This window comes from Gymnogyps californianus, chromosome 4 (assembly GCF_018139145.2).
Source record: "Gymnogyps californianus isolate 813 chromosome 4, ASM1813914v2, whole genome shotgun sequence".
In the NCBI taxonomy this organism is placed as follows: domain Eukaryota; kingdom Metazoa; phylum Chordata; class Aves; order Accipitriformes; family Cathartidae; genus Gymnogyps; species Gymnogyps californianus.
This window is the reverse complement of record NC_059474.1, coordinates 16,173,263-16,199,255: the sequence shown is the minus strand read 5'-3', so window position 1 is coordinate 16,199,255 and position 25,993 is coordinate 16,173,263. Positions and strand designations below refer to the sequence as shown.

Sequence of the window (25,993 nt, the reverse complement as noted above, 5' to 3'; positions counted from 1 at the left end):
GAGTGTATAATCTCTTGTGCTCTCTCTGGAGAACAAGCCTCCATTAAGTTTTTCTCCGTCTCCCTGTACACAAATAGCAAAACCATGTATTTTCCAGTCAAAAACAAACAGCAAACTAAAAAGTCTATTAAAGGGAGCACAGTCACTCATTCTAACATTTTTCATCTGAACGGAGAAATAAAGTGGTATTTCTCCAGCAGGCAGGAACCTACATTTCAAAAAAAAAAAAAAAAAAAAAAAAAAAGATATGCTGAGATCATCAATCATGTTAGTGGGAATTATATGTTCAATCCCTTAGATGCCAATAACAATCCCAACCATATTGCATCAATTAGCCATTGATTGCTTGTGAAGAGGTTAGAAAGCTTTAGTGCTTCTCTCCCTTCCCTCATTACCATGGAAAACTGCAGCACAAAGAACTGTACCACGAGTTGCAGCCATGGCCACACGGATGGGCTTTCCTCTCACGGGCAGGTCAAGGCTCCATCTGCCATTGAAGACTCCTTTCTGGTTACAGGAAAAAAAAAAATCAAGTAAGTCTGTATATTAAAGCTATTTGTGACAGTAATCTTTTTTTGCTCTCAAATGTCATCCGCTAAGCAGGCTCTGCTCATCTTCTCACAAAACTTGGGGATCCACGAACTCATTCCTTGGCCTCCGCAGAGACATAAAATGAGAAAAAAGGGAAAAGAGGTGTAGCTGTATCTTCAAAATAATGTACTTTAAAAGCATCATGTGTAAACTGGGTGTCACATTGAAGTTCTGAAATTGGAAAAAATAATCCTAACCTTCCAGATAAAGTCACACTCAGAAGTGTAACTTTAAATCACTTTTACATGTTACAGCTAGATAAATAAAGATCAGTTCATTTCTCTGCACATCAATGAAAAAGTATTAGAAAATGCGGTTTGTTGAAATGTGACTTAAAGACTTGTCAAGTTTTTTTCGAACTTTAACCAGACAATCTTGCCAGCAAATACAACCAGTAGTATTAGCTACTGAACATGAAAACCTTAGTATTTTTAAAGAGCACTTCAGCCTATCTATTTGACTAGCCACCTTGAGGAGCCACCACATGCTGTCTCCGTTGAACTAAAGCATCACTGACAACAATCACCCTGCTCAGCTCCAGTGGGAGAACCAGGATCTCACAGTAGTTTTAGTTTTGCTCAAGGAATCTCTTTAGAAGTGACCGAAAAGTTCAAGGTGTCAGCACAAGGTCACGACAGGCTAGTTTAAATAAAAGCTTTCCTTTCATCACTTTAAAACATGTCGTCCAGTCACTGTTTTCATTTCGGCCAAGTCTTTTGCTTGCCAAAGGCTTGCCTGTGGAAAACCCTTGGGATAGGCAGCCTCCTACTGAATCAAAATACATTTGCCGTTCCATGGATAATACACTTAAGCCACCAAGCTTCACCTTTTACATAGGGCCTACTTGCCAGTGCCAAATGAAAAAAATGTATGTATGTATATATGTGCCTGAACAAATAAAAACACTACTAACACCTGGAAAGAAATATGGTTGTAAAGTCAGAAAGAGCACTTCAAGCATGCTTTATTAAACAACAAACAGTTTATCCAAATATTCTTTATTTACCCAAAAAAAGATGACAAAATCATATCCTCCAGTCTTGGAAGTCCAAGAACATTTCACCCACCACGACTATTGCCATGCAAGGATATGGACATCACTGATCACATCACAGCTGAAGGTATAAGTCCGTGTCTTGGCTACATTTAAGTCTTGCAACTAGAGCATTTCATGCCGCACCTCAGCTGAAGCCACATTCACTGTTATCGATGAAGCATAAAACCTCAGCAATGCTGTCACCATTTCTCTGCTGTTTCAAAACAGGGTGGACTAGATTGCGATTACTGGTGTTGCTCCTAGGCATAATAATTTTGCCTTTTTTGGAAAAAAGCCCGTATCAGCAAGCATCAGAAAATCTGAGACTTTCTTTAACTAGAAACAATCTTAAAATATACTGTTTATGCACAAGGAGAAGCAAATGTGAAATATGCATCAGGAGATGCATGTTTATAAACAAATCAATTCATCACCAAATATTCTGGGTTTTATTGTGCCACGATAAACAACACATAAGCTACACACCAAAAGAAAATAAGCCTCAGAGAATGGAGCAACAGTGGCAACACAGATGGTGCAAGGCACAGACATGTTGCCACATATGTAGAGGAAGAAGTGCGCAATTCATCCGGGACAGATCTCTAGCTGGTGTTGGGCAGCTTTGAAGTGTTTACTATCCAAGAATCTGCTCGGGGATTTCAGTCATTCCTGGTGAAACGTCTTTCCTTTTTCCTAGAAAACTCACATTGCTCCTAAACAGCTCCCCTTTCTGTGTACCCTTGTTTGTAAAAGACTACAGAGATTTAAGAGGAACATTATCTTAGTAAGCTTTTTAGCTCTGTAACTCAACACTGCCAGCAACACTTTATCGTTAGAGAGCACAGAACTTTGCAACACAGAGCTCATCACGGAGGAAGGGCATCTCTTATCAAAACCAAACTTGCTCAGATTGGTACTTTGCTCCCATCCAAAGTGAAGCATTCTTACCTTCTTCTTACCTTCTTAATCCAGCTGTCACCTGGCTTTCACATACTTCATAAATTTAGATTCATTATCAGCATACACTGCATAAACAAAGTTTTTGAGATAGAGGAAAAAAATTGCACAAAGAAAGTGTTTTACCAAAAAAAAAACCAAAAAAACATCAGCTAGCCTGCCAAGTTCTGTTACCACTTTTATCAGCTATGTTATGAGCTGGCTTCAATAGAGTTTAATTTTATTAACACCCATGAAATCAGTTGGGGATGTTGGCCACTGTGAATTTGATGCTTGTGGTAGGCATTCACAGAGTAAGATTTCTGCAATATTGTCTGAAAAAGAAGGAGCTATTGCAGGTGCTTTATTTTGACTTACACTAGTACCAGTAACAGTATTTCCAAATTCAACATATTATTTTATTACTATTTAGGAGCAGATTTTGTGCTTTAGAGGTGGCATAATTATTCCATTTATGTCCCCAATTTCTCAACCATAACCTGAGACAAAAAAAATGTTAATCTGAAATCACAAGCTGCGTGGCTTGCTGCCTAACAGCAATGGCTGAAATGGGTCTGTTCAGCCTTACAGTCCTGTATCTGATTCAGGGAGACTAAAAGCAAGCCTAGAGCTAGAAAGAGAATTAAATACTCTCCCAGTCCCCAGCAGCACACAGTGGAGGTACATTCTGGGCCAGAATCACATTCCCTGAATTTCGTGACTTGTCGTATTTTCATGTACTTGTCCAGTCTCCTCTTGCAGCCATATAAACTTTCTGTTCCCACAATACGGTACGCACCCCCTTTTTGTTTGTCTCGTATCTTAGTATTTCTTCAGCAATTTAAATGTTGCCTGAACTTTAAGAACTGCAGCTGGAACTAAGAAATATCTGTCATCTACTTTATTAACTAAGAAGATATTAAGAAACTTGCTGACATTTTTCATATTAAATATGTAAAAAATATTTTAAAATGAGACTAAAAGAGAATGCAAAAGCAACTGTAGTCATTACCAGTTTGTAAATACCCATAGCAGGGGCTGCAGGTTGCAGGATATGAAAAAATTAACAAATAACAGTAACGTGATTTTTTTAAAACAAAAACATTTCACTAAAAGTTCCAGATAAAGTAAAACGCACTACAGTCAGAACCCAGAGTATAAAATGAAGATTCTCATACTGTGATTAGGGATCACAGATGTTAACACCAGAAATATTCCAAATTACTTGAGAAAAAGTATAATTCAACGTACAGAAAATCTGCAGTGCGAGACATAAGCCAAACAGACACTAAACGTAACTCAGCTGTTTACATAAGTGAAAATTGAGGAATGAGGTGAATATACAAAAAGCAAAAGTTAAGGAGAGGTACCCTTAGGACTGTCCGGAAAAAGAATTGTTCCAAGGATAAGCGAAGATATGAAGCATGTGCAAATTCAAGTGATAACAGAAATATAGGTTAGGAAAATTGACTGGGACCATGAACGTAAACAAGGAGGTTACTCAACTCAGAACAACAAAATACTGAAAAAAACAAATCCTTTGTATTCACTCCAAACTGTTTCTGTTAATTATCTGACAAGTCTTTTTCAATCTGTTATCTCACAAATAAAAACATTTTACTAGCACTGGATATCAGGGATCACTAAGTGACTACATCAAATGACAGTAATAACGACAATAAAATACAAAGATAAATACTGAGTACAAAATAAACAACTACAAGTACTGATTAGTTCAATTGAAACAACTACACTTAAATAATGTAAGTTCATTTGTGAGCTCACTGAAAACAGCAAGATGGCTTAACATTTAGTCATACATTCATAATTCTTTGTATAGCTATACTATAGTGCAACCAACAAATAATGTATCTTTTTATTACCATACAAGACTTCATGTAACCATATCTCAGCTAATATAAGACTGCAAAGCATCCTTAAAACAAACAGACAACAAAGGGCTGATTTCAGTTTAATTCAAATTCATGTTTTGTTTATTTTCAGGAGGCTTCCAGTTTCCTTTACAGCATTTTCCTGTAGGACAATATACAGTTGGACCCAGACAACAAAAAAGCCATTTTCAGCCAGCATTTAGGATAAAGATATTTTAGTTGATAAATAAGATATCCGATGAGCCCGCAACACTCACTAAGTTGCATGAAACATGTGATGGTACATAATTCAGAACACGGAACAATCATCTTTTACATTCAGCTGTTGAATCAATTAGAGTATGGACTGCTTGTTGCAATAGTTTCAGACAACTGGGCATAAGTGATCTCCGATAGCCCTTAAATTCCCAAATCTCATTAATGGATTCCTGCTCCCTAGTATGTATCCTTCACAGTGCATTCATTGACACAGTCTGAGACAAAGGCCACAGATATTCCAGGTTGTCCGTGACACCTTGTGTGTGAATGGTTGTCGTGGTTTAACCCAGCCAGCAGCTAAGCACCACGCAGCCGCTCCCTCACTCCCCCCCCCCGGCTCCCAGTGGGATGGGGAGGAGAATCAGGACAGAAGGTAAAACTCGTGGGTAGAGATAAGAACGGTTTAATAACTAAAGTAAAATATAATACTAACAATGATAATAATAAAATATAATAATAGTTGTAATGAAAAGGAATATAACAAAAAAGGGGGGGGAGAAAAAAAAACAGTGATGCACAATGCAACTGCTCACCACCCGCTGACCGATGTCCCAGCAGCGATCCACCCCTCCCGGCCAACTCCCCCCTGTCTATATACTGAGCATGACGTTCTATGGTATGGAATATCCCTTTGGCTAGTTCGGGTCAGCTGTCCTGACTGTGTTCCCTCCCAGCTTCTTCCACACCTGCTTGCTGGCAGAGCATGGGAAACTGGAAAATCCTTGACTTTAGATAAGCACTACTTAGCAACAACTAAAACATCAGCGTGTTATCAACATCATTCTCACACTAAATCCAAAACACAGCACTGTACCAGCTACTAAGAAGAGAATTAACTCTATTCCCGCTGAAACCAGGACAATGGTATACCATGCCGTGAGGCAGGTATCTTGGTCGTGCTGTTAAAGAATTTTTTTTCTCATTTTCTGCACCACCCTTGATTGGGGGGGGGAACCAAAACCAAAAAAAAAAACCCTAGAAGTTGCAGTGCCTTTTCCTAACACAAAATTCTGAAAATGTTAACTTCCCAGTAAAGTCTGAAATTTTCGTTCACTATCACAATAAGTCACACTATTTCTAAAATTAGTAGATGCATTTACTAAAATGACACCCTTCACTTCTGCCCTTTCTTGCTTACTGCTACATGATCTTTAGTCAGCAGTGAAGAAACTTTTCTTTGAGAAGAGATGTAACAGTCAGTAGATCACACGTTTGGATATACCAGTAGGGGCTGTACCAGGCTCCGAGCTGCAGATTCCCCACCCCTCTTAAACTTTGGTGCTTTAATCCTTCTAGATGTCTGTGTAGAAAATATGAAACTACACAAATAGAGGCCAGATTTTTTAAATTACTCCAGTATCCAGAGATAAAAATCTCACAATACTTTTAAATAGTTGTGTCCTGGTTTTGGCTGGGATAGAGTTAATTTTCTTCTTAGTAGCTGGTACAGTGCTGTGTTTTGGATTTAGTGTGAGAATAATGTTGATAACACACTGATGTTTTAGCTGTTGCTAAGTAGCACCTATCTTAAGCCAAGGACTTTTCAGTTTCCCATGCTCTGCCAGCAAGCAGGTGTGCAAGAAGCTGGGAGGGAACACAGTCAGGACAGCTGACCCAAACTAGCCAAAGGGATATTCCATACCATAGAACATCATGCCCAGTATATAAACTGGGGGGATTTGGCTGGGAGGAGCAGATCACTGCTTGGGCACCGGTCAGCGGGTGGTGAGCAATTGCATTGTGCATCACTTGTCTTTTCTTGGGTGTTATTTTTTTTTGTGTTATACTCCTTTTCATTACAATTATTATTATTATATTAGTAGTAGTAGTAGTTAGTAGTGTATTTTAGTTTAGTTTAGTTATTAAGCTGTTCTTATCTCAGCCCACGAGTTTTACTTTTTTTTCCTCCTCCCCACCCCACTGGGAGGGAGGAGGGGTAAGCGGCTGCGTGGTGCTTAGTTGCTGGCTGGGGTTAAACCACAACTTGTCAGATTTGTTTCCTTCTGTGGAGTTCTAAATAGTCTAGGGATACTTAGTTTACAGTAGGAAAACTAGGGGCAAGCTTTACACTTCTAATCTGCTTTTAAGTCTGCAATAACAATCCTGACACTCTTGCCTTTACAATCAAACTGATTTTTAACAATTCCTGCAGACAGCGATTCCTAACATTTGTAGCTGGACAAGATCTCACTCATTACGCCACAAAAATTGTGTAACCAGAACACTAGTACTGCCAAGTCCCTTTTCTTTTGCTGTAAGCCAGCCACTCTTTCTATTTTTAAGTACATTTTAATACTTCCTTTCATCCTTACCCATCCTAGTTAGGACAGGGGCTCAGCCACCTAGGCAAGAAGAGACTGGAGAGCCAAACCACACCCAGTAAGACAGCACTGTCCCTCAGTTACTGTCCCAAGTACAATGAAATTAACTTCTCTATTTCCAGATTTTGTTTACTGCCTCTGGGGTCCTGTTTTAGTCGTAACAGGTCAGCCTGGGAATTACCAGCCCACAGTCTGCACTGAATTCAACTTCAAAGACTGTGGAAACAGAAGATACTCAGAGGTGTGACAAGAGCAGTTAAGAGCCACTGACAAGACTTCAGGACAGCATATTAAACAGTTGCGACCATAACACTGAGATAAAGGAAAGAAGGCGTAAGAAAGTAAGTAGCAAACGAGAGACGGCCTGAAAGCATTTGTGTTAGAAAAGCACATGGCAATGCACCGAAATCTAAAGGAAACATGCTTAAACACAAGCTTTTTAAATGTCATCACGCAGTTTCCTCACCCAGGCCTCTCACGGCCCCAGAGATGCTGAGGAAACGTAAGATGCAGGATCCCCCGCAAAGACCTAAGCCTTCAGTTACCCTTGGGGTGACGGCAGCAGCGTCCCCTGAAGCAGAGGAAGGAGGACCGGGGCGGAAGCGTCCGTTAGCAGCCAGCAACAGCTCCCGGGCGCCCTGAAGGGAGACCACCCGCCCCCCCCGCAGCCCTGCGCCCACACGGCCCGCCGCCACCGCCGCGACCCCCGCCACCGCCGCGACCCGCCTACCCCGCCCCGCCGCCGCCGGACGCAGCGGCTGACGGGCCGCGGCCCCGGCCCGACACCCGGCCCGGCCCGGCCCCGCCCCCCCCGGCCGCAGGCCCCGCCCCGCGCCTCAGGGAGGAAGCGCGCGGCGCTGCCCCCACTATGATGGCGGCCAGCGCAGGAAGGGGCGGGGCGCGGGGCGGAGCTGCGGGGGCACCGCCGGGCAGTGCGGCGGCGGCGCGGCGCCGGGCGGCGGGCGGCCGGGGCAGCGGCCGCCCCTGCGCTGCCCGCAGCGCCCAGCCGCGGCCTCCGCGGCGCGGGGGGCTGCCGGCGAGGCGGGCGGGGGCTGAGGGCCGCCGCGGCCGCCGCCCTTCCCCCCACCCCCCCCCCCGCCGCCGGATCGGGGCCCCACTGGAGCGGGCCGCGAGCGGCTCCGCCCCCCTCCGTCTCCTTAAAGGGCCCGCGGCTCCTGCGCGCGGCTCCGCCAGTGCTCGCCTCGCGCCGATGGCGCCGCTCTGGGCGGTGGCGTCCCTGCTTCCTTTCTCGTCGCCCGCCGCTTCCTCCCTCCGTTCCCTTTCGCTTCCGGGGTCAGCGCTGCCGCGGCCGCTGCTCGGTAACAAGCCCTGTCCCGGGGTCCGGCCGGGAGAGCCGGCAGCCGCGCCCCGCGCAGGCCGCGCCGCCCCGCCGCCCCCATGGCCAGCAACCCCCAGCCGCAGCCCCCGCCGCCGCCGCCCCCGCCGCCGCCCCCTCAGCAGCCGCCGCCGCTGCCGGGGGCCGGGGCCGCCGCGGGGGCCGGCGCGGCCGAGCCCGAGCTGGTCTCCATGATCGTCAGCCACCTCAAGAGCCAGGGGCTCTTCGACCAGTTCCGCCGCGACTGCCTGGCCGACGTGGACACCAAGGTGGGGGCGGGCGGGCCCGGCGGCCGGCGCCTCGGAGGTGGGGGGGTCCCGGCGCCCCGCCGGTGGCTGTCCCCGGGCTCCGGCACGTCGGGGGCGGGCTGGGCCTGTCCGAGAGCGGGGGGCCCGGCCCGGGGATGGCGGCGGATTGCGGGGGGAGTGCGCCCCGCGGTCGGGGGTGGGGAGCGGCCGCCTGGGCCCGCGCGGGGCTCCGTCTCGGCCCGCGGCCCCGGGGCTCTTCTCGGCGTCCCCGGGGGCAAAGCTGGAGCCCCTGTTTTCGGAGGGGAGCGTGGGCCGGCCGGCGGTACAAACACGCCTGGTTTTGTGGAGTGTTTCTAGCGATACGGGCGCGTTGAACACGCTGCGGTCGCCGCAAGGGAGAGGGAGCGGCTGCGCCTTCAGTGGGTTGGCGGGGTCCGTCGGGGCTCCCAGCTCTTCCAGCCCGGCCTCCGGGAGGGTAACTGCTTATCAAAACCCTCCTGTCCAACCTCTCTGTTGTTGCTTTCTAGCCTGCCTACCAGAATTTGAGACAGCGCGTTGACAACTTTGTTTCCAATCATTTGGCAACTCATACCTGGAGTCCTCATCTCAACAAGAACCAGCTGAGAAATAACATTAGGCAGCAGGTTCTCAAGTAAGTGATGGCTCTGGGGTTTCTCTGTTTGAACATGCTCATGTACCGCGATAGGTGACGGAGGCTCTAGGTCAGTTGTAAAGTGTCTACTTTCTTCAAAGAAACTTCTGAAGAAGCTTTTTTTTTTTTTTAGCGTTTAAAACATGGTATTATTTCAGATAGCAACTCGCCATCAGCATTAGTCAGAATTAGACTGCAAATATTATTTTGTCTGATCCAAGCTGATGCAGGGGTGGAAAACTTGTTTCTGACTTGGGATGTAACACCGTAGCTAAAGTCTATCTTTACTGTTTCTTTTAAAGGAGATCATTAATGAAATTGCTCTTATCATCAGGTTTTGGGCTAAGGAGAATTAAAAGGATTTGACAAACTAAGCTCTGCGGAGTACAAAGCTAAATTCACAAAACAAAAAACTGGATGTAAATCTAGCTAGACAGAGAAGAGGTTTTTCAGAACTGCTGTTACGTCAAAATTACGTCAAACACTTATCTGATGTTGCATTATTTCATGAGGGTTCCTCTAGTTGTTCTTCTCAAAACTGAGAGTCGTAAGAAACGTTAGGAAATTTCTTCAGAGTAGCATGAGTTTGGTCACTAAATTGGGTCAAACAAGGGATTTGGGAACAAACTTATTCAGTTATGCTGTAGTGGTACCATTGATAACTTGTACTGAGGAGCTGTTTGGTTTGGGGGGAGGGGAGCAGTGGTTGTTTGGGGGTTTTTTTAGTTCTTTTTAAAGAAGCAATGAGCACAAGAGGCAATATATGTTCCACAGAAGATTACAGGGGTTTAGAGAGAACCCATAGATATAAAGCTCTCTGTTGCCATTTATTTGATTTTACTGAAGATTAAGGGTGTTCTATAAAGCTGCAGAACTCTGAGGTGTCACACTGTATTGGGCAGAAAGTAACTCAGGGTGGTGATGGCTGGTCTAGTAGTCATTTTTCCCTCATGCCTTCTATAATTCATTTGTTTTATGCCATGGGAATTGATAACATTAGGTTTCTCCTTAATTTTTTCCACAGATGTCGCTTTTACAGTTAGATAACGTTTGTAGGCATAACCAGTAATGACATGACAACAGGCTGTTTGCTGTGTTAATTCCATGTGGTTGGATAGCTTTGTTTCTCTAGCATTTTTTTTTCCTAGTTCATAAGGCATAGATAGAGCTGTTGAAATACAGGCAGCTGGCTAAATACATAGCTGCAGTGGTGCTCAGAAAATGTTAATGCTTCATTGGAGGTTCTTAAGAGTGTTTACATCGCATCTAAATGAGCATATTTCATTAAGATGTTCTTGAAAAGTCATTTTTCTTATTAAGTATTCATGTAACTTTGTTCCAGGTCTGGAATGTTGGAATCTGGAATTGACAGAATTATTTCTCAGGTTGTGGACCCAAAGATCAACCACACATTCAGACCTCAGGTGGAAAAAGCTGTCCATGAATTTTTAGCCACATTGAATCACAAAGAGGAGGCAGGCCCCAGTACAGCTCCAAGTGAGGAGAAAACAGATGCTTCTGTTACAGTACAAGGTATTCTACCATTTCTCTGAGCAGTCTATTAACAAAAATTTGTTTTTCAAGAGAGCAGAAACGTTGACTAGGTTTGCTGCTAGCACAAAATTGTTAGCATCGGTATTAACAAGCTGAGGTCCAGGCAGCGTACCATAATACTTGTCTCTTACTGTATGTATAAAGGTAGAAGGCAAGAGAGATGTCACCATGTACCACCATGTCACTCTGTCACTTCTGCTTGAGATTACAAGGGATCATTTTACTGTAGGGGAAAAAAGTTGGTCTCAGGGTTTGGCCCTATAGGTATTATAGGATCAGGTAAGACACAGCTGTAAAGGAAGAATGATTCAATTTTTTTATGCATTGGTAGATCGGGGAAAAATTACCTATGAGACAGTTACCTATCTTAATGTAGTTGCTGTGTGCAGTAAAATTTGAATGGCTAAGGTCCTCTCAGGAGCTTAAGTTGTGCTGTAAGTCGGCCAATCTTTAGGTTGTTTATAAACACAGCACTTTTTCTTTACGGTTTTCGTTTGTGTTGCCTGGTATCGACTTCTAAACACTCCTGCAGGTAATTGTCCATTCTTTCCCTTCCTAAGAGACTCCACAGCAGTCCATCTATTTGTAACCAGACCCTTTACTTAAATCCTAGCCCTTTTCCTGTGAGGCCCACTTCCTTTAAAGTAAGTGGGTTAACAAGCCAGCTGCAGCTCTTAGTGCTAGTCCAGTTAACCCTTTCTCATCCATCTTCAGAGTTGCTTCTAAGAGGATCGGAAAGTGATAAGGTATTTCTGATAGTCCTATTGTTATATAATCAATATGCAGAGTCTATTTTCCATGTCGCTCATGGAGATACCAGAGGTATGAAACACAGACTTTCTGCTGCAGTATTCTATATTGTGCTTCTCCAGAGTCATCATCCCACTTAGGATGATGGTAAAGTTGAACAACAATTGTGTTCGGAACATCCTTCCCATAGAGAACCCCTGCTTTCTTTAACTGATCTCAGGAACAGCGGTATGTCACAGAGCAAAATGGATCTCCGGTAATGGGATCGTAATTGCTGCAGGAATGCAACTTCTTGTTCTTTTTTTTTTTCTTTTTTTAAATCAAAATCTCTAACTGCAAAATTAGTCAAACCTTTTAGTTAATTTTACTTATTTTACGTAGAGTAGTTACTATTTTTCCTTTTACTTGCTTAACATTCTATCTGAACGGAATTACGGAAACTAAGATGAACTAAAACTATTTGCTTTCTTACTATTCAAGGTGTCTCTGCTACAGCTCCTAGTGGCAACGTAGCTAGTGATGCAATGTCCATTTTGGAAACAATAAGTTCTCTTAACCAAGAAGCAAGTGCTGCCAGGGCTTCAACAGAGAACTCAAATCCCAAGAACAATGACAAAGTTGCAAAAAGACTCTCATCTCAGCAGAGTATGGATGGTAGCACTGATAGAGAGAGAAATGCGGAGGACTTGCCAGACAGAGAGAAAGCAATTTGTGATCTTTCTGGAGAAGGGGCTGAAAACTTTGCAAAGTGTGAAGATTTAAATGAGCTTCCCTGCCAAAGTGAAGAAATAAAAAATTCAGCAAAGGACACTAATAATTTGACTTTTGCAAGTAAAGATACAAGTAAAGAAATTCAACAGGAAAGTGAAGATCAAAAGAGTAAATTATTAGATAAATGTGACAAGAAACCAGACAGCAGTGAAAAAGGTGAAAGAAGAAAAGAAAAGAAGGAAAAACTTGACAAGAAGTCTGACCATTCAAAGAAAAGTGATGATACTACGAAGTCAAAAGAAGAAAAGCAAGCAAGAGAATCTGAACCAGTGAAACAGTTAGTTCCAGAAAAAAATAGCAATAAACATAAAACAACTGAAAGCGCTAAAGAAACTAAAGAAGGTATGGTGTAGGCAATGCTCTTCCTTAAAATATGGATATGGGGTTTTTTTTTAAGTGTATTCAGGAGTTGAATCAGAAGTGTAGTTGGAATGTAGGTTCTCTGCTAGTTCTGGCAAATTTGTCTAGCTAGCCGCAGCTAGGTCTTGGTTCATCTCCCTTAACTGAGGTACCCATATTAGGAATCAGGTGAGCTTTAATTCCTCAAGTGTGTGATATGTCATCTGCCTTACTCTGGCAAGTTCTCTCAACAATTCCAGTCTGCATTTAAAGTTTTTAGTTATACCTCAGGGTGATTTTTGTTTTGAGTAAACCAGAGTTAGCCTAAGAACATTTCATTAAGGTGTTAAAAATTTATTACTTTTTTTTCCTATTTCTTGTTCTTAAGATAATTTTGTTTTCAGAGGCAAAATCACTGTTTTGGTAAGAAAAAATTCTCAAATACAGTCTGCTGCATTACAGCCCTTTCTTTCTATTATTTCCTTTGCAAGAAAATACGTCAGTAGATTCAGATATGGATGCACTCAGTGACATCACTGTGAGCTCTGTCCATACCAGTGACCTTTCTTCCTTTGAAGAGGAGAGTGAAGAGGAGACTGTAATTTCTGACAGTACTGAAGAGGGGGAGATCACATCAGATGGTAAAATAATTAGATTGTTAAGTAGCAAGAAAGAATATGCAATGCTTTTGGGGAGTGCATCATATCATAAATTTGAGGTTTGCAGTATGTTTTATTGTACTTATGAGAAAGAATTCGAATGTGGAATGGATAGTATTTGTGCAATTACGAAAGATGAGTAGTGGACATACTTTGAATACTTTTTTATTAATAACTTGATATATTCTAAACATTGTAAATGTTTATGTAAATGTAAATACTACAGTATTTCATAGGCAACAAAAACACTTAACGGTGATGGATATGTCACTTTCCTATGGGTGTTTTTCTCCTTCCTTCTGCCATGAATTTGGTATAACATCGGAGTGCTTTGTTTGTGACCCCAGGGTAGTGTTTGTAGCTGACTTTGCAGATCAGGTTGGTTTTAGAGCTTTAGGATTGCAGGAATTTCCAAATTCTACCTGGCCACAGTAGAAGGAATAGGAATGGATCTAGCATTAAGAGTTTGGAAAGAACAAATCTTTTCACTGACTAGGTTACCTTTTTGTGTTCTCCTTGTCTAGAGCAGACCTCAGACTGATTTCTGTGGATATGTGGCTTTTGCAGTTGATAAGACTTTCCACTTCATAATACAGAGTGCCTTAGTACCTGAATGAGTTGTCTCTAGTATGCTGTGAGCTTATGTTTTCTACTCTAAGAATATTATTTAGCAGCACTGAATTACTTGCATATTCTCTGGCTTTGGTGTTACCTTTAAACATGACAGGTTGCGTTCAGTTATGACTAAATATTTGTGAAGTGAAAACAAGCCTTAAGTATGTTTCAGGGATACAAATAATTTGTACAGTATGGAGCACAAGTGTTTTTGCTCTATTTCTACTAATTCTGATAAAACTGAAATAGATTTATTTATTTTTACTTGAATAATACTTACATGAGTATAAAAAACGTGTTTTGTGTATATATTTCAGTAAGCCTATATAGTTTTAACGTACTGAAATATTGTACAAATTTTTTTGGTGTAGGGAATAAGCTTTATTTAATACATAGCAGAAATTATATTCTGACTTATGCAGTGTTAACTACTAAATACTATATGTAAAAAGGCAATGTGATTACAGGCCAGAGGGTAAGCCCAATTGTACCCCACTTTATTCTGGGGTTTGTGTCTTGCAATATTTTGGCTGAATGGTGTGCACAAACACATGAATATACCTTTCAGATTTTCATAATCTAGTGATATTTTGATGTTAAAGGGTTTGATTTTTTTAAACTGTTTATGTTTTTAGAATAAATAATCGTTAATACATTTTGAGTAGCTTTGCCTCCTCAAAAGTTACATTGAAAGCACTGCCCTAATTTATTAATGTATGTCTACACTTCACTAATCTTTCTTCAGATGAAGAGGAGAAAAACAGTCAGAGTAAGACAAAGCCTCATGCTAATGAGCTGAGTGATGGGAAAGCCAAGCCTGTTCGTCATGCTTATGTTCGCAAGCCTTTCTTGTACTCCAAATACTTCAGTGATTCTGATGATGAACGAACTGTAGAACAACGCCGTCAGTCCATTGTAAGTATGGATTTTGTTACTGCTCGCATTCTGACTCCTTAAACTTTTCAGCACAGAAATTCCACTTCTTATTTGGTGGTGGATTGTGAGGGGGAGTCTTCTGTTTCTTCTCACTTCCCCCTCCCCCTTCACCCCCCCCCCTTCCCCTTGTGTTACAACTGCCCCTCCTTCAGACTTCGCTAGTATTGTATGATCTGGTCTCCAATGAAGCACTCTGGTTATAGTTTGAAGGCTTCTGGTGGTGGAAGCAATAACACACTTTTCCATCTTTTTCCCCCCCACTCTAAAATGAACAGTCTTTTGGTGTTGACAGAGGATTTACTAATTACATGCAGTGTCTTTGCAGAATCATAGCAATAGGTGGATTCTTTCTCAACTGAGTGATTTGATAGGGAGGCTAAGAACTGCTGCACGTATGAAAAACCTGGTCTTCAGTGGATTTAATGTATATAATGACAATTTGGGTGGAAAAAGTAGCCCATATCTTTCTGCAGCCTGCTTTCAGTGGTGGTTTTTGTAGTTCGGGCTTGTGTTGACTACTGCAGGCTATTTCATTACATCATCTCTTTACAAATGTAGTTCTTGCTGTCCATGAAATCAGTAGTTTGTAGCATGTCTGCAGCCACTGAGAATGGAAAGAGAGGTTTAAGCATGTTCACTATGTTCTGTGGAAGAAGGACCAGCACAGAAGAGGGAGCAGCAGTTCTTTTAGATCTTTTTCCTTTGGCTAAATATATTTTTTTTTATAGTTATATATATTTTATGTGTATATACTATGTATATATTTTATATATATAAATAAAATAAAAAATAAGATATATTCTTTGAGAAGGTCTCATAGCCTCAGTCTGAAGTGTTAAGCGGCAATGAAACTGGAACTGAGCTAGTTTCACTTCACAGAAGTATTAGAGGATTCCATTAACTTTCATGTAATGATTTCTAAGGACTATTTATTTTTTAGTTTGCCTCAAGCTACAATGTTCTGTTTTCTGTAGGTTTTAGACATACATTTGTAGTCAAAGAATACTCTTTGACCTAATGATAAATTCATTGTTTTCCTTGTTTTGTATGTCCAGGCCAAAGAAAAAGAAGAGAGACTCCTAAGAAGACAAATTAACAGAGAGAGACTTGAAGAAAAACGTAAACAGAAGGCTGCAGAAAAAACAAAATCCCTAAAAACTGGAAATCAAAATGCCAAAGGTATGAGAAGTATAACATTAGCCCCCGCTGCCCTGCTCTCGCTCGCTCTGGAAAAAAAACATTGATCTTAAAATATTGGTAATAGGTCTCTAGTAATTTCCCTTAAAAACCCAGCATTTCAACAGTGATGTAACAGAAAAATGTATAATGCAAATTATTAGTGCAAAATTCCATATCTTCACTTTTTGTATACCCTTTCATATATCGTTACATTGCTTAAAAGCAATGAATACCTATATATACTAGTATTCTCTGCTACACATTAGTACTCTCTGTACTGCTTTCAGTCACGTTTATAGCTGAAACAGTAATATAATGACATGCTTATGTATTTTACCATTTGTGTATTATTTTAGGAAAAAGTGGCTTGAACTTAGAAGAACCTTCATCAAGAAGTCTTGAGTCAAAAGCTACTGGTACCAGCATTAAGGATGTGCTTAAAGAACAGAAATTTTTAGAAAAAAAAGTAGCCTTGAGCAGAAAAAGAAAAAGAGATTCAAGGTATTCATGTATTTGCTCAGAAGGAATTAAGTTTTTGAATATTCATTTTTGCAGATTGAAAAAATGCCTTTGAACTTTGCAGTTAGGCTTACCCATTATAACAATTTCCGCTTAAAATATTCACATAATTTTGTTACTAATAAGCATGAAGTTCAGGCAGAAAATCAAATTATAGCTGCTTAAATATATTGCAGCTCAGACTGCAGCAGCAGCCTTTATGTGGTTTTTCATACACAGAATAGTAATAAAGGCGTGAGAATGGAGAGCTTTTAGACGTTTGTGCATCTAATATATCAGTCAGCTTGGCTTGCTCTTTAAATTGATGTTTTACATAGATACATACACATGTACATATCTGTCTACATATGGGTATATACAGTGCAAGGAGATAGCCATTTTACAGGGACAACTGTAGTACTAATATTGTCATACTAATATTCTCTGCTTTAAAGCACTGATGTCCAGAGGATTTATTTGAAATTGGTACACATAATTTTCCAAGAGAAAAAATTTTGGACAAATTGGCTAGTCAAAAGTTGTGTGATCATGTTCTATTTCAGTATTTTTAGTGTACATTTCTCTCTCTCCTTCAGCTTTAAAAGCAGAAAGTTTACAAACTAATGTTAGGCTGATACTGATTTTTCTTTTTTCAATTGTCCAAATACCTGTTTCAGGCATGCTGAAGATGGCTGCAAGAAGAAATATGAGCCATCTGAAGAAGATTCTAAAGAAATGCAAAAGACAAATGAGGTATATGTCTCAAATATAAACCTTATGCTCTTCCTTTTTAATTGTAATAGTACTTGTTCGTATGTCCATACCAAACTGCATAATATTGCATTCGTTCTTATGAATTAGTTTTTTCCTGCTAGTTCTTTCAGTTGCGTTAGTGATCTGACATTGCTGTAGTAAAGTTTTCTGAATTCCAGTAGCCACTAGAATATACAGTCTATGTATTCGGTGCTGATGCGTGTTGTAGTAGAACATGAGATATAGTTTAAGCCCTATTCTGTGAAGCATGTTGGGTTTTTAAAAAGAGCGAAGTGTGTCTTTTATGCAAAGACTTGAGGAGCTTGATCTATTTAAACTTCTCACTGGGAAGTTAAAGGAAAACTGAATGTAGTCCGAACACTAAAGGAAAGAGAATTTTTATGGTGAGAGTTTTTACCAACAACATTATTAATAAAAAAAAAAAGTGATAGTTGGAAGTTCAAATGGAAGTCTAGATTTATCTCTTGTGGGGTTTGGGGTGTTGTTTGGTTTTGTTTGTTTGTGGTTTTTTAAGCAGACAGCATAATGGCTGTTCAAAGTAACTAATGGAGTACTTGAAATTGTGATTATCCATTTTAAAATCCATTTAAATCATTTTAGAAAGAAAAATCACTTTATAAAGAAAAGATACTCAAGTTCAGACAGACTGCTTAAGGTTAACTTCCGTTTCTTTGGATTTTCCCACAATGGCAGATAGTTGAAATGAAAATGGCAAGTGTCATTTTCTTACTGACTATATTTTAGGTGAATTTTTATTACAATGTGAAGTGTATTCTCTGGGGTATTGTTTTTATGGAGAGTTTGCCCTTAACTATTCTGTTTGATCATGTAGTGAAGGAACTGTGCAACATTTGCTTATATATATAAAAACTTTATTTTGTAGACTTGTGAAAAAAATTCTTCCAAAGAATTGAAGCATAATCATGGGAAAAGTGAAATCTCTAAACAGCTTAGAAGACTTTCAGAATCGGTGCATTCAACTGAGGAAGGCAAAAGTGATTCTAAAGTAGAAAAAGAACATAAAAGAAAAACCTCCAGCTCTCTTCAGGCTGAAGGAGCCCAGCAGGACAGTGAAACAAGGGATTCAAAAAGACAACTAGATAGAGCAGAAGTCAATACTGAAGAACTACAGAAGCAGAAATCCATATTTAAAAATGAAAAACACCCCAAAAAAGATAGTGACACAGAAATTCAACATATGAGAAATGCTGCCAAAAAAGAAGCTAAGTCTTACAGAGATAAAAATGAAAAGGAAAGAACTGCTTTAGAAGATAAACTTTCTTTAAAGCACAAATATAAAGGAGATGGTGTTCACAAATCAAGTGAAGATGTTGAACTCCATTCATCTGAGAGAAGTTTGAAAGGAGAGGATGGTGGTCAGAAACATACTCAACAAATAAAGGTTTCCTCAGATGACAAATCTGAAAGAAAAAGTAAACACAGAAGTGAACGGAAAATATCGGTAACAGGAAAAGATGGAAAAAATATTTCTGAATCAACCTTAAAAGCTGAAGAACTGCTGCGTAAGGAAAATAAAAAAGACAGACATCTCTCAACAGAAAAATCAAGAGCAGAATACAAGTCCAAAAGGTCCCTGAGTGATTCTAGGCCACAGAAGGATTCCCTAAGTGCCTCAAAGCAACTTGCTTCTGCATCACACAGAAGGAGCGAAAGCTACTCTGAAGATAAACATGAAATAGAATCAACTAACTCTGATTGTAATTTGAAACAAGAAGATGGTGTTCATAAAGATAGACGAAGATCTAAGAGCCTTGTAGAAGACAAGATTTTGTTAAAGTCTAAGTCAAAGAGTCATAGTAAACAATTCAAAGCATCTGAAACAGAATTACAGGAGAATTTAACAAAACAAGAGACTGGTCAGAAACTAGACAAAGATAAGAGCGTGGAAGAGAATGATTCAGATAAGCAACACAAATCCAAGAATGAAGACAAAGTTTTTGAGGAGAGTGGTGTTGAGTTTGAGCTTGTAAGTGGCACACAATCAACTCAGGGATCACAAAAAGACTTTAGTCACAGGGTTAAGTTACATTCTGGAGAAAGGGGATCTGTAAAAGAGAAATCTAGAGGTGATAAAGATTTAAGCAATTCCAAACTAGAAAGAAGGTTCTCTGTTGAAGGTCACAAAAGCAGAAATTTAAAGCACAGCAACAAGGAAATAAAGAAGAAGGAAGAGAGTATCAAGTTGGAAGATAAAGATACTAAAGAAATGGATAGTGGGCATGAAAAAGTATTGAGCATCACAGTGGCAATGGATAAAAAACAAAGTAAGAAGATATCCTGTGAAAATAGAAAAGGCAGTATATCAAACCAAGATTTACTTGGAGAGGAAAAGCAATCAGCTAGCACAACTGAAAGCAGCCATGCTCCAGCCCCTCAAAAGTCAAGTATGAATAATGATGACTTGCATTCTGGTCATGAGGAAGAGCTGATGGAACTTGATTTGAAACAAACAAAAGTACAAGAAGCATCTAACATTGAAGGAAAAAACATTCAAAACTCACTCCAAGCCACAGATGCCGAGTATGCAGCAAAAGAAAAACAATCTCTCTCTATTTCAAATAAGGAATTAAAACACAGCTTGGCAGATCCTGAAGCTTGTGAATCGCAGTTTCTGCCTGCAGCTGAAAAAACTGTTAAACAAGAAGATATCCCTCATAAAGAAGTTGGTGCCTTAGACACTTTGTCCAAACAAGCTTCCATGGATCAAGGACCCAATAAACAAGGGGCTTATAAAATGAAGGTTGTGTATGAAACAAGTGGTAGAATCTTACTGAATGTTCCCAGTAAGGATCAAGCTTCAGAAGATAGCAGAAGACCAAAGAATTTAAAAACTGTGATAAATTCTAATTCAGATGATGTTCCTTTAGCAATTAATTCTTCCAGAGAAGATGCTGCTGATGCAAAGTCCATGGATATGGCTATCTCGGATTTTACAGATTCCTTGGGTAGTGACTGCCACATTTTGAAGAATGATGCAGCACAGGTTGTATACATGGAACAGCAAGATAGTGCAGTCCTGAGTTCTGTCATGAAAGATGATGGTGACAACACCACTATGACAGACAGTATAGAAAAAGATAATGAGGTGCCCCAGCCTGATGAACAGACAATGGAAGACAGTACAGCTGGGTTACCTAGTCAAGAAGATTATGATGAAGCAGCAAAGTTAGAAAGCACTCGGGGAAGTGAGCTGAAAATAAAAGAGGAAAACTTGATGACTGACATAACACAAGATTGTGGAGATGTAAGAACAAAAGAACTCCTAAAAAGAAAAGAGAGAGAGTGCTTGAATACATATCCTTCCACAAAGGGAGAAAGAAGCACAATGATGGATAGTGTGGAAAAGAACGAGGTGCATGATACTGATGATATGATACAATCTTCCTCTGTGTTAGTGCCTGAAAGAGTTCCTGAGGAAACAGCCAAAGGCTCTGTTATAGCCAGTGGGCAAGAAGGGAATAGTGTGATTGGCATGGAAGATAAAATCGAAAGCAATGCAGTAGGTACTAGTGCAGGAAGTAGTAAACTTAGTTTGTACAGCAGCCTACAAACAACTCCGGCCACTGTGATAGGAACTAGCACGGAAAAGATCATTGAGAGCACTGTAATGGCCACTAGTACAGGAGAAGAAAATGCTGAGGGTACATCACATTCTGAAAAGGACAGTGATGCTACAACCACTTGCTCAGAAGAAGAAAGTGAGGTGACGGTAATCTGCACAAGCATAGAAGCTGATGAAGGTTTCACAACAGGCATATGGGTAAAAAGTAGTGAGGGTGGCAGTTTCGTCACAGGAGCAGATATTGGTGAGTGTACTGTTGCAGCAGCTGAAGAAGGTGGTGGCAGTGTTGTCACTGAAGGATTAGCAGAAAGTGAAAGTTTCCTAACAAGTACAGAAGGAGAAGAAAATGGTGATTGTACCATGGTTGATGCAGAAGAAAGTGGTAAGGATTCAGTCAATGCAAGTGGAGTAGAAATTGAAGACAGCGTGAATAGTGCTGGAGCAGAAGAAAAAGATGATGCTGTGACTAGTGCAGGCTCTGAAGAAAAGCGAAAGACCTCAACTTGTGTAGATACAGGCAAATTTGAAAGTTCTGTATCCTGCTTAGGTGAAGTGGAGAGCGATGGAGCTGTAACTAGTGCAGGGACAGAAACAGGTGAAGGGTCGACAAGCGGTGACAGTTCAGGTGAATTTAGGGGCGGTGTGAGAGCTGGCCAAGTAAAAGAACACGAAGGTACTGTGACTTGCACAGGTGCAGAAGAAAGAGGTCATAACTTCATCATCTGCTCAGTGACTGGTACAGATGCCCACGGAGAAAGCACTGTAACTGGTGCGTGTATTGCAATGGCCACAAACAACAGTGCCACAACTGGAACTAGTGGTGACAAATCTGAGGATACTGTAAATGGTGAAAGCGCAGTGACCAGCACAGGCATAACTCCAGAAGATGATGCTGAAATTTCAGTAGTCTGCACAGGGCTAGAAGACAGCAACGAGGGGTTTGCAGTTTGTTTAGAAGCTGAAAAATGTGAAAGTTTAATGGACAGTACAAGGGCAAAAGAAGAAGCCAATATCACTACGGTCAGTGTAGGTCCATGTGATGATGAAGGTTTTGTGACTAGTACAGGCTCCAAAGAGGAGGATGAAGAAGGTGAGGGCATTGTGACCAGTACAGGAAGAGGAAATGAAGAAAATGAGCATGCTTCTACTTGTACAGGAATGGAAAGTGAAAATGCACTAATTTGTATAGGTACAGAAGAAGGTGAAAGTTCCATTATCTGCATAGTTGCTGAACAAATGGAAGCTGAGTCAGGAGTGGCTGGCACAAATATAAATAAGCTTACTGTTGACAGCATGACGAGTGCAGAGAAAGAAGCTAATTGTGGCACAAACTGCAAAAATGACAAAGGGATTGTTGAAAGCAGTGTAACCAGTGCAAGCGCTGCAGATGAGGGTGCCTTGACTGCGCATATAGGAACACATGAAGGTACCTTGATTCCCTTAGATGCTGAGGAATGTGAGGGTCCCATGACTAGTGCTATGGCAGTGCAAGAGAAGAGTCCGTCTGGTGCTGAAGATGAACATGAGAATGCCATGACTTCCTTTGACAGCAGAGAACTTGATGCGTCTATAAGTAGTGCAGTTCCAAAGGAAGATGAGAGTTCTCTTATTCCTGCTGACAGAGAAGAAAAAGTAAAAGGTGATATCATCTCTACCAGTACAGTGGAAGAAAGTGATGCTCCCTTACATTCAGCCATGGATGCTGAGGAAGGTCCACTTGCTGTTGCAAGAGCAAATGAAAGTGGGGAAAGCTCTATGATCTTAACAGACACTGAAGACACGGAGGTGCCTATGCCCAGTACAGCTACAGAGTTTAAAGAGTGTGTGCATACTTTTAGCAGTAAGCAGGAGAAAGATGAGTGCACTATGATTTCCACCAGTATTGTGGAAGAATTTGAGGCTCCTATGTCAAGTGCAGCTATTGAATATGATGGTCAGCTCCCCTCTGTGAAAACAGAAGAAATAAATGAGAATGCTATGGTTTCTATAGATATGGGAATATATGAGGTTCCCATGCCTAGTGAATCCAGTGCAGGAGGAGATGATGATGATGGAAGTCACCCAACTGCTAGCAATAAGGAAGAAAAAGATGAGTGTGCTATGATTTCCACAAGTGTTGTGGAAGAACAAGTAATCCTAATGTCTGGTGACGTCACAGAAGAGGCGATTCAACATATATCAGACACGGAGTCAAAAAATGAGACGGTAATGATCTCTACAAGTACAGCAGAATGTTTTGAAGCTCCTGTATCTAGTGTAGCTATGCAAGACGAAAACAAACTCACTGCTTCAGAAACAGAAGGAAGATATGAAGCTGCTGTGATCACTACAAGCATGACAGAAGAATGTGAGATAGTCCTGATCAGTGCAGCACCACAAGCTGAAAGTCAGCTCATTGTAGCAGAAGGAGATGAAGATGCCATTATCTCTCCAAATGCATCAGAGGAATGTAAGATTGTGGAGACCACTGCAACTGTAGATGAACAGTTTGGACTAGCTGCTTTCAATGCAGATGCAAAAAGCAAAGGTTCTGTGATTTTTGTGGGAGAATGTGGAGCTCCTGTGCTGAGGGTTGCCACCAATGCTGAAGATCAACACGCTGCTTCAAGTATAGGAGATAAGGAGGAGGGGGCAGTGATCACTCTGAGCACAATGGAAGAATGTGATAGTCTCTTCACCTTTACTGTCATAGATGAAAGTCAACTTGCTGCTGAAAGTACAGAAGTAAAAGACAAAAGTGAGGAAATCTTTAATACTGCTAACCAGATTGAATGCATCCTATCGACTACAGACCCAGAAAAAAGCAGTAATCCTTTGCTTCTCATTGGTAGAGAGAACGAGACCCATGAGAGTGGTGTGAGGGGAGAATCAGCAGCATCTCAGACCACAGTAGACAGTGAAATTACAGAAACAGATGAAAATTCAGTGAACCTCATGAGTGTAGATGAAGCCCTTTGCGTGGAGATCAGTACAGAGACTGCTGTGAGTCCAAGTCCTTCCTCAGAGGCAAGTGAGGATGATGAGCAAGCTGAAGATGTTTTGCATGAGGATGTTACTTCAGAACTCTCTTGCATGATTTCAGAAGCAGCGATAGAGAGTGAGACTCTAAGGAACGTGAACTATAAATTTAACTCAAACTTGCTTTTAGAAAGTGACTTTTCTGAAATAAGGACTCCCCTGCCTAGGGCACAGGCTCTTTCCTTAGCTTCTGCAAATGAAGTGACTGTAAATACCAACCATGGTGAAGTGACAATAGAAGCAGAATTAGGGGAAAAAAGTGACTTCTCTTTGTTGCATGTAGAGGAGCTATATGGCAGTGATGACAAAACGAACTCAGTCAAAATAGATGATATTGGAATTGAAGTTACTTTTCAAAAAAGTAACGCAACCTTTAATTCAGGTGAGGATTTCTTTTTTTTTTTAACTTTTCAGTTTATAAGCTGTCAAAAATGCATTTTACCATTATTATAGTTAGAAATAACTTACACTGTTCAAATATACCTGATTTCTTTGATGGTTGCAAAATAACTATTAATAACATATTTAAGAATTGGTGACAAATATTTAAATAAGCGTGTGATTCTGGGAGTATAGGAGTGGCTGAACACAATTATCTGAGGTATGTTGGAAAAGAATTAAATTTTATTAGAGTGCAAAAAAGTTATTAAAATATATTGATTTAAAATGGTGAGCTAATATATGAAGTGGTTTGCAAGGGGTAATTATTGTGGTGCTACAGATGGGGTTTGTTATTAACATGTTTTGAAATTCAAAAATGCTTTTATAGGAAAGAGGATGCATTTCATTTATACATATATTCAACATTTTAAAAAGGTAACTTCTTAGTAATTTTGAAGGTTAAGAGTGGCCATCCTTAATCATAACTGCAGATTTTCTCTGGATAGTTATTTAATGTTCATATTCAGATTTACTCTCTTATGCTGAATTTTGTGTTCTGAATACACTTGAAATGGTCCTCCTTTGTGTTACAAAGGAATCAGACAGTCATCCTAAATAAATGAGTATTTTAAGTGAGCAATGATGATAGTGTCTATTTTAAATAGAAAACTTAAGTTATGAAAGTATATGACATTAAGGATATCATATTTTACTTCCAGATCCATTTTTCTGGAAGGTAACATTTGAAATGAACTTGCGTGGTTGCTAATTCCTAAAATACCGTGTAGTGAACATCCTGCTATTTTCAGCCTTTCTCCTTTTTGACCCTCCAGAGTAGTTGAAGCACCAAGTTTATGAAACTTAATAAATTCTGTAGATGCCATAATGAAGTCAAGATTATGACTTTGTTACAAATTTTGGAGAAATTAAACTGTAGAAAAATAGTAGAGAAATCAGCTTATCTTTCTTTATACCAAAGGAAGTGGAATGAAGCCAATCAAGCACTACTTTTAAAACCTTTTCCTTCTCATGTCTGTCTTTGCTATTATTTCAAAAAACATTTTATAATGTGAGTTTAGGTCCAGTTTCTCAAAGGTTGGCTTTATTCTCTAGTGTTATTGATATTTGGGGTGAGAAAGCTCACTCTGCAGATTTTGGGATCTTTGGAATTTGTCAAGGAAAGATGCCGATCTAGTAAACTTGAAAAATGTTATTCAGTATTTATACACAAGACGAACATGAGCCATGAAAATGTAAACTGCTACACTAAGGTATTTCTGTCTTGGTGCTTTGCTCAATCCTTGTTGTCCATTGATGTAACCTCTGTAAGTACCAGTGGTAAAGGTAGTCTTATTCTGTGGACCACAACCGTAGTTTAATCACTTCACATGTATCATTGATGAATTATCATGTTATAACTATTTCTTTTTGTTTATGAAAAGGTGTATAATATATATTTCAGGCTTCTGAAATAGGTGTCCAAAAAGGCTGTAGAAGTCATATGAAGATGCTGTCTGCATGGGCTGTTTTTCAGATGTTATAAGCATACAGCTGTTCCCATGGGGAATGAAAAGGGTGGGGTTTTAAGATTTTCTGAAATTACATTGACACTAACAGGAGCTACTGAGCTTTCAGTCTCTATGGAATTGGATCATTTCAGTGGTTA

General features: G+C 40.5%; 1 protein-coding gene across 2 annotated transcripts in view; it reads left to right on the top strand.

Moving 5' to 3' along the window:
- Window positions 1-8,230: 8,230 nt before the first annotated feature.
- Window positions 8,231-25,993, top strand: part of BOD1L1 (biorientation of chromosomes in cell division 1 like 1) — a 39,000-nt gene continuing 21,237 nt past the window's right edge. For both annotated transcript variants that reach the window (XM_050896648.1, XM_050896649.1), the window contains exons 1-10: window positions 8,231-8,639; window positions 9,146-9,270; window positions 10,613-10,803; window positions 12,055-12,687; window positions 13,176-13,325; window positions 14,704-14,873; window positions 15,950-16,073; window positions 16,430-16,574; window positions 17,249-17,324; window positions 18,229-24,328. In XM_050896648.1, the coding sequence (XP_050752605.1) occupies window positions 8,433-8,639; window positions 9,146-9,270; window positions 10,613-10,803; window positions 12,055-12,687; window positions 13,176-13,325; window positions 14,704-14,873; window positions 15,950-16,073; window positions 16,430-16,574; window positions 17,249-17,324; window positions 18,229-24,328 (7,921 nt within the window). In that variant the 5' untranslated portion in view covers window positions 8,231-8,432. The remainder of the gene's footprint in view (window positions 8,640-9,145; window positions 9,271-10,612; window positions 10,804-12,054; window positions 12,688-13,175; window positions 13,326-14,703; window positions 14,874-15,949; window positions 16,074-16,429; window positions 16,575-17,248; window positions 17,325-18,228; window positions 24,329-25,993) is intronic.